Source organism: Garra rufa, chromosome 20 (assembly GCF_049309525.1).
Source record: "Garra rufa chromosome 20, GarRuf1.0, whole genome shotgun sequence".
NCBI classification, from domain to species: Eukaryota; Metazoa; Chordata; class Actinopteri; order Cypriniformes; family Cyprinidae; genus Garra; species Garra rufa.
In genome coordinates this window covers 31,325,225-31,334,571 of record NC_133380.1, presented here as the reverse complement: position 1 = coordinate 31,334,571, position 9,347 = coordinate 31,325,225, and the positions used below count along the sequence as shown (strand labels likewise).

The 9,347-nt window shown below is 38.7% G+C and overlaps 1 protein-coding gene across 1 annotated transcript in view; it reads right to left on the bottom strand.

Moving 5' to 3' along the window:
* The window catches only part of mettl1 (methyltransferase 1, tRNA methylguanosine), a 30,518-nt gene continuing 21,171 nt past the window's right edge, over positions 1–9,347 (bottom strand). The window contains exons 4-6 of the mRNA XM_073826263.1: positions 3,739–3,852; positions 2,517–2,618; positions 1–257 (exon numbers count right to left, since the gene is read on the bottom strand). Of these exons, the coding sequence (XP_073682364.1) occupies positions 138–257; positions 2,517–2,618; positions 3,739–3,852 (336 nt within the window). The 3' untranslated portion in view covers positions 1–137. The remainder of the gene's footprint in view (positions 258–2,516; positions 2,619–3,738; positions 3,853–9,347) is intronic.

Genomic DNA, 9,347 nt, shown 5'->3' with positions numbered 1-9,347 from the left:
TAATATAATAAACATTTAATATACAGAAAATGTCAAGAACAGTGTTTATTCATATTAAGAAGTAACATTTTGCATGCTGAAAATTAAAGCGATGGAAATGTGAGCTATTACAGTGCAACAGCTTCATTTGAGGAGCATCATGTTTGAGGATCTTCCACTCTGCGGAAAACTGCTAAAAAATTCTTGCCTCCATTTCTCTGAACCTTCTTTCCCTCTTCCGTACAGGTTCCCAGATGACTAATGATGATGTCTTCAGCCTGCAACACAATCAGCCCAAACATCACGTTAAACAACCCGATAAACACGGATAGTACATTCTCTCCAGTGGTCATGGCCATAATCTCAATTACTATGTTCAGTAATTCAGACCTAGTAAACTTGAGATCTCAAAGGGTTAGTTCACCCAAAAATTAAAATTAGCCCATTATTTACTCACCTTCCAGGCATCCTAGGTGTATATGACTTCCTTATTTCAGACGAATCCAATCAGAGTTATATTAAAAATTTTACTGGCACTTCCAAGCTTTAGAATTGCATGGGCAGGTGTTTCTCTTCATCAGTCCAAAACAAGTCCAATAAAGTGCATACCATCCATAACAATAAAGGCCTCCTGTAACGAATCAATGCGTTTTTGTACGAAAAATATCCATATTTAAAATGTAATAATCACTTTAATCTAGCTTGTGAACACGTTTAGTGTTTTTTTTTCTTTGACTTCTATGGCTTCTGCTTCTTTGACTTCTTCTATGGCTTTGCTTCTTAGATTTTTTTTTTCTTTCTTCGACCTCTACTTTTGACATCTACTTCTTCGACTTCTATGGCTTCTGCTTCTTCGACTTTTTCTTCTTCAACTTCTTCTATGTCTTTGCTTCTTAGATTTTTTTTCTTTCTTCGACCTCTACTTTCGACTTCTACTTCTTCGACTTCTATGGCTTCTGCTTCTTCGACTTTTTCTTCTTCAACAACTTCTATGTCTTTGCTTCTTAGATTTTTTTTCTTTCTTCGACCTCTACTTTCGACTTCTACTTCTTCGACTTCTATGGCTTCTGCTTCTTCGACTTTTTCTTCGACTTCTACTTTTTTGACTTCTTCCATGGCTTCTGCTTCTTCGATTTTCTTTCTTTCTTCTACTTCGGCTTCTACGATGGCTTCTGCTACGTGAACATGCCATAGAGAGAGATCACGAATTAAAAGTACAAAATGAGGATTGGTAAAGAAAATGTCGGAGGATTTCAATATAAGCCAAGAGGAGACTGGTATGACCAGTTGGTGCAAGCTATATTAAAGTGATTATTATATTTTAAATATGGATATTTTTTCTTACCAAAATGCATCGTTTCACTACAGGAGGCCTTTATTTCAGCTGTGTGGAGCACTTTTGATTATAGATGGATGCACTTTATTGGACTTGTTTTGGAATGATGAAGAGAAACACCTGCCCATGCCATTCTAAAGGTTGGAAGTGGAAGGATAACTTTTAATATAACTCCGATTGGATTTGTCTGAAAGAAGGAAGTCACCCCTAGGATGCTTGGAGGGTGAGTAAATAATGGGCTATTTTAATTTTTGGGCGAACTATTCCTTTAAGTCCTTTAGTTAAAGGGAACCCAGGGTATTATGACATGTATGGCTTAATATAAGGTAAATAATGTCTCTTAATGAAATATGTAATAGAAAACCCATGAAAGATTTACATTATTTTAAAAAATCCACATTTTTGGATATGGGGGCACCATTAAGACGTGAAATGGTTGCACTCAGTAAGCTACTGGCGCTACCTGTTCCTATTTTTACTGCAACACAATTCATAAAACATATGAAATAAAATACAGATACAATGACCATAGCTACTGAAAGAGCTCATAGTTGGTGGATGTAAGCTTAGGCTTAAATCAAATGTCATACCATCATTTTTTCCCACAAGGAGTCTAAATGCTGAGGGAAACCTTGGCTAAAAACTCTTTCAGTGGCTACGGCGTTATGACAAGCGTTGGCATGTTTACATCCTGCAGAATGGCATCTAGCATTTCTTGTCTCTGCCGTTTGTAAGCTCTTTTAGTAGCTGTGGTCGACTAAAAGCCTTAAAGACATGAGGGCTAAAGTGGAGAGAACAAAGACGCAAGTCTTTAGAAAGTTTTATTCATCCACAGGCATCTTCCCATTCTTTATTCCTCTTCTTATCACTAGGAAAAGCACTAAAGACTATCGCTTTTCTTGTTGCCCTACGACTGAAAATTACAACCAAAAGTCACACAATGTGGCATTGTATCAGTATTTTATTTTCCAAGTTGTGTTGCGGTAAATAACAACAAGTAGCAGCAGAAGCCCACTGAGTGCATCCATTTCACATCATTCAAATTATGGCGACCCCCAATGTTGTTGTTTTTTTTTTAAATAACGTAAGTCTTTTATGGGTTTTCTGTTATATATTTCAGTAAGAGACATCATTTATGTTTTATTAAGTCTTAATACCCGGGGTTCCCTTTAAAAGACAAACCGTTAGATGTTAAACATACCAGTTCTTCGTCAGCCACTCTGCTGAAGAGAGGATGATCGCTGAAGTGCCTGACGATCCAGTCATGAACCTCTTCAACATCAGTGTTTGTGTACACTAAACCCTACACGGAAACATCAAGACGAACATAACCCACATTTAATGACTTGCAACCACGTATTAATTCAGTGAATGTTCAAATGAGTCATTTGGCAGACGACACTTCAGTTCAGCAGAGCCGGTTCAGGACGTGTACATGTAACACACACCTCCACGTGGCTTTGTCTCAACTATTGATTTGACTCTTGTCCAGCACATTTTACGTGAAAATCAATGTTGTGGTCCTGCCTTAAATACTTTGAACCGTAACAGATTTCCCTGACAGCGGGAATCAAAATAGCAGCACAGCAAACATTGGATCTTATCGGCCATGTCATTGGCGTTTACTCTTTAGACAGTGCAGATAGAATAATTGGAAGATAAGATTCTGGGAAGTGACACAGGGATTCAGAAGCCAACATGGGTCTGGAATGGAGAAGATGTGGAAAATGTTCTAACCTCTAACTTTATTTGACATTATTTGATTCTCCATTCAATAAACATTCCTCATTTTACCTTTGTCCTCTCTTTTTCCATCTTCACCATGGCCAAATCTTCATATACATTGCTAAAGCAGGTCTTCTGTCTTTCACTGGCCTCTCCAGACATTTACTCACCCCCAGCGGGGCACAATATTCAAGCTCTGGCTCCACATTACTGCTGAATGTGCAGTCAGTCTGTATTAATAACCCACCTTCACAAACACAAGCCTGGCATTGTTCTGTTCTCATCGACCTCCCTCAGTGCCGTCTCTCTCTCTCACACACACACACACACACACACACACACACACACACACGATCAGACAGATGTGCACACAAGAGGAGCCATATAGAGATAATATGACAAGACTGACACGTTTCTTCTCATTCCATATGAATAACACTGAGGTAAAGCAAATAAATAAGTCTGATGCTCTGCACGGCCTTGCAAAGAACATTTACACATTAAAGGACTGAAAGCTATACGGTGTGATATAAAGCACAGCTCTGACTGCAGGAGGGAGGTGCTTTCAGGTCATTGCTGCGGATTAATTAAGGATTTAAACCAGCAGTGCAAAATGTGCTAACAATTAAAAGCCTTATGCTGAACATCATGCATTCATTTCGTTTTAAATGGCTCATTAAAGAGCAAAGTGTTCTTACCCCGACTCGGAGCGTGTACGCATACTCCGCCAGTAACGTAGGGCTAATAATGCGCCATTTGTGTTTCGTTTTCTTGAAGTGTGGATCCGGAAAGAGAAAGAACATCTTGCTGAGCTGCAAATGACAGAAAAGAGTTCTAAGTGCACATACTGTGAAATAGAACACAATCCATATCTTCCTAATGGTGGGAACTAGAGCTGGGCGATTTGAGCAAACCTATTAATCACAGTATTTTTTTTTCCCCCAAATCGTATTATTATCAGCAATTCATACTGCGCTTTTAAGCATTTATTTTGATGGAAACGGCAGTAGAGATTTTATTTTGATGGAAAACTCCAGCTTCAATAAAAACAGGCTTACAAAAACACCTCTCACTACAAATCTAGTAAAATGCTGTAATCATCTGTCACAAAAATAAAGCATAACTGGTGGCCGTTGCATCCCCAATTGTGCACATGCAATAAATGCATACACTCACTGTGAACTGAGCCGTTCTGAGGTGTGGAAAACACCGGATCACTAACTTCGCTTTAAAACGTGCAGCGAAAACAGACATGATAAAAGGATTAAGCCATATTGTGCTTTTGGTTTTAGTTTATTTGCTTTGCCATAGCATAATGGGCCAAAATACAACTTTAAAGACATTTTATGTTAGAAAAAGAAGTTATAAGCAAGCAAATATATTGTAGAAACTACACTTTTTGCCTGGAAGACCAATAGTTTCATATCATCATGTTGTCATCGCGATAAGATATTGATAATACCATTACATTCCTAATTTATCACAAATTCTTTTACCATTACTGGAGAAGGAAATAAGTTCCACATGTTTGTTAGACCTTTGTTCACAATTAAAGTCCACAGAGAAAAGATACCTTTTTATGATTCAATACAAATGTATCAAAAAAGGTTGTCTAATTAAAAGAAATGATTAAATCTTTAGCAATTATTCTTTTTTAAAAGTAATTAAATTAAAATTCATTTTCAGCAAAACACTGCAATTTTTGTCAAATACAATGCTGCACAACAGCACTGTATAACTGCATAAATTAATGAAAAAAAAATAGCTTGGTTGTATGATATTTCCTTAAAAAATACTATTATTATTTGAGAATTACATTTTAGTATACAACAGTAATATATTTCTGTCATAATTTCTTCAAGTTAAACCAGACTTTTATTTTGACGGGTTGTCAGTTTCAGTTTCACTTTCAGTTTCAGTATGTTCATGTCCTCATATATTGAGACGCAGATGCTGAAAACACAGCGTTGAGTGTGTTTGAGTTTGTGTATCAGATGAAACTGGGCCATTCATTCACACAGAGCAAAAAAAAATGCATCAAAGAAGTCAATACAGCACAGCCAGGAATGACATAAGGTTTCCAACATTTACTAAACTGTGGACACAGACTTTTGACTTTTGCTGTTGATTTGAATGCCGATGCTTCCTGCTTTTTTGTTAGTTGATGGCCTTTCTTTAACCAGAAATAAGTCAATACTTTTCTGATGTTCACCTAAATTTTCTGTCTGTTTCCTGTGTCACTTTAATGTGTCCGTTTTGAATAGTTGTTACCAAATAGCACATTAAAAAAATCAGTTGTGGGACTATATTTTGTCATAAATCACATACCATTTATTTCTGACCTTTCTACCATCTGTTACTGGAAATTAAATTACAGGTTGATATGTCCCAATTTACACAAACTTTTTGTTGTGAACTAGACCTTGCTCAGAACATGCACCATCTCTGGAGGCTTGGTCAGGAATTCAGCATAAATATGCGGATATCATTCTTTGAGAATGTTCCCCAGATTTATGTAGCACATAAAGAATACATAAAAAGATCATATGTTCCCAGGGTCCTGTACCCCCAATTCAGTAGTCTGTTAAAACACATTAAGTAAACTTTTTAAAGGGGTCATCGGATGCCTATTTTCCACAAGTTCATATGATTCTTAAGGATCTTAATGAAAAGTCTTTAAGGATCTTAATGACAAATATACTTTGGTTAAAAATTCTCAATAGTATTGTAAAAAACACCCTTTTACCTTGTCAAAATCAGCTCTGCAAAAATTCAACTCATTTTATTGCATGGTCCCGTTAAATGCAAATTAACTCTGCTCACCCCGCCCCTTCTTGCTGTGGGATTACGAGCTGTAATGTTTACTTTAGCCGTATTTAGCCATGTTTAGCCGCATTTATCGGCAAAACTTGCCAACAAGCACATTATTAAGAAAGGCCATTTGCAAAGATGCATAAAAAACCCTAATACATCACGAATGATTCACACAAACATAGATGCATATGTAGATCGGGATCGGCGCTTTCCTTTTAAAAACGAAAGTAACTTAACCTCTGCCTCTTCAGCGGCTCAGATGTCGGGAGTAAATGACGACTGCTATGTTCATTATTACATCCAACAACAGATCACCTCATCGCTCAATTAGAGTCTTCCCCTGCACCTGAGTCGACACAATGGCGATCGTATTCGGACTGTTTCAGCTCGATGAGTTCAGGTCTAAGGTTAGGCGCTTATGTCAATCAACTGTGTGTCGTCACACCGACAAGAAGCTGAGAATGACCTGATTTTAAAAAGGGGATATTTTAAAGATTAAAAAAATACCACTGGGTTTATTTTTATTATTGTAGGTTGGTTGTGTACACAAACTGCCAACACACATTAATGTTCAAACATGTAAAAAATAGTTTTGCATCCAATGACCCCTTTAAAAAGACCACGACTCCATTTCCCCCAGTACACTTTAAAACAAGTTCAACTGAACCACACAGTTAAATACCTCTTTATTAATTCACTTGATGTTGAGAGGGTAGACTTCGTGGAGGACTGTGCTGAAATCATTTGTTCTTAGAGACATAGATGTGCAGCTGGCTTAGTTATCCAAGACTGTATGATAACTGAATCTTAGAAAGATTAGAAAATACTTTATAGCCTGTGGAACATAGTCATGTGTCCCCATGTGCCATATAAATCTGGGGAAGGACCCTTTTTCATGTTGGCCTACTGAAGTACACTCCATTTGATTTCACTTTGTACCATTATGAAGGGCTCATCCCTATGCCCTAATGGTAGCTGGTGTGATGGAATTATCTTCCCATATTATCAGCGCCACCAGTCTCTTAGATCGGCAGGTTTCTGATGGGAGTAGGTGTGAGAGAGAGGAGGGACACTGCTTAAAACAGGACTGGCGCTGTGTGTTGAGGTGAACCTAAATGCCAAGCACACCTCTCTTCGAGAGACTGCACTATGGTGTCCTCAAAGGCCCAGGAGGGGAGCAGAGAGGGAACTGCACTGGCAGTTTTGCTGAACCTTTAGCCCCGTGCAGGAGGCACACGTTGCTGCCATCAGGCTGAAATTGCCAGGCTTCCCTGTCCCTCAAAAGCAGTGGTTCCTGGAAAGCAGAGCCGCTGTAAAGAAGCTGCGGTCCCTTGCAACCCAGACTGAATAGGGGAATTCATGTGGCCACAAGGACCTTGCCTTCTCTTACCTGGGCCAAATCCCCTCAACACTCCCTGGCTTCACAACTCCCAATCACAGCAAAGACATCAAATACCCTGTTTATTTGGACACTTATCCCCATGGACACTTTATTCCCCTATTTGGACATTTCAGTTTTGTAACATAAAAGCTTCTAAACGCAGAACGTCACACCGAATGCGGGTAAGGTGGAGCTGGGACAGCGCAGTTGGCCACCAGCTGATGAAGTTGCCCTCTGTTGCTCGCAAATGTTTGTGAAAGCCCAGCCTGGGATGGAGAATCAATAAAGGCTGCCTTCTAACCACATCGCGGTAACCATTTCTTATATTCTAGTTTACCTCGTGGTTGATTTAAGCTGTCAACCAAAACCATGTTTTTCTGGGAAAGTGTGAGAGGGAGAGAGGTATGGCTTGGAGAGGTACCCCTGGACTGCTCGCTCCAACTGCATGATTGAGAAGGTAGCACTCCTGGGTATATCAGATTGCCCCCCTTCACCAGATTTCTAAAGGAAGTAGGTCTAAGAGAGTGATTGGCACTGTGATGATATGCACCTGAAGTGAACAAAACCTTGTCACCATGTATGCATCCCAGCAAGCATTTTTTGGTCTAAAAGACGTCTATTAGCCGTCTAGGCTAAAACAAGTTTGTATTTGGGCTGTCAGTGAAAATTTAATAGACGTCTACAAATATCCCAGTATTAGACTAGTCATCAATTTAAAAATGACAAATTAAAATTACAAAAATTAAACCATAAAACCTTGTAAACGCTGCTGAGTTTGCTTACAGGATGGAATAACATACATCTAACTAGTTATTTTGCCAAAAAATGGCATGCAACCAAATTCAAGATTATTTGGGCTGGAAATGGGTTACACATAGCCGGACTATATCGGGTTTATAGTTAACCCAGACGGTGAAATGACGACTATTGCTTGCTGGGATGCTGGTGTCCTTGTAGGCCCAAGAGAGGAGTCATTGGACCTGTAGCCCCGTAGCACGCAACACTGCCACAGTTGGGCTGAAATTTCTAATTCCCCTATCCCTCAAAATGCTGCGGTTCCAGGGAAGCAGAGCAGCTATAAAGAAGCCCATTGATCTCCAAGTGAGTCCTAGTTTCAACCTCAGATGTCACACCCATGGACCGAGGGCTGAGCCTCTGATGCATATGGCACACAAATTTGGAAACTCTTAAAGAGTTTCGAAGTCGTCATCTGATTGGTTGAATTCTACAGTATTACCAGGAGACCCCTATGCCGTGTATTTTAACAAAGATGGCGTAATGCTAAACCCCTCATGGAAAAAGAAAGCCGTCGTGTTTACAACTGTGACAATGAGCAAACACCGGACTTTCAAAAGTATTTGAAATATTTAAAGTTCACGGCATGGACTCTTTAAAGCGAACCCTGGGTATTAAGACATGTATGGCTTAATATAACATAAATGATGTCTCACTGAAATACAGCTATGTTCAAAATAATAGCAGTGTGTCTAAAAAAGTAAAAAAGCTCAAAATCGTTATAATAACTTTTATTTCAATATACACAAATGCATTGGGAACACTCTATTCTATTTTAAATCAAAACATGAAGAAAAATGTATCAAATTTGTTATTACTTTACTGAAAGAGAAGAAAAATAAATATTAGGCTATTCAAAACAAAATAGCAGTGTCTGCATTTTTCTTTACAAAGTCAAACATTTACTGTATAAACTGAAAAAAGCTTGTAGACTTTCTTGTGAATCACTGAACTTATATTTAGTTGTATAACCAGAACTGCTTCACATCTGTGTTGCACGGAGTCAATGAACTTCTGGCACCTGTGAACAGGTATTCCAGCCCAGAACGATTGTACTACACACCACAATTCCTCTTGGTTTTGCCTCAGAAACAGCATTTTCAATGTCACTCTACAATTTTTCTATGGGTTTAAGGTCTTAGGATTGGGCTAGCCACTCCATAATGTTAATCTTGTTGGTCTGGAACCAAGATGCTGCTTGCTTACTGGTGTTTTTGGGGTTGCTGTCTTGTTGAAACACCCATTTCGAATGGCATTTCCTCTACAGCATAAGGCAACATGATCTTTTTGAATATTTTGATTTACTCAAACTGATCC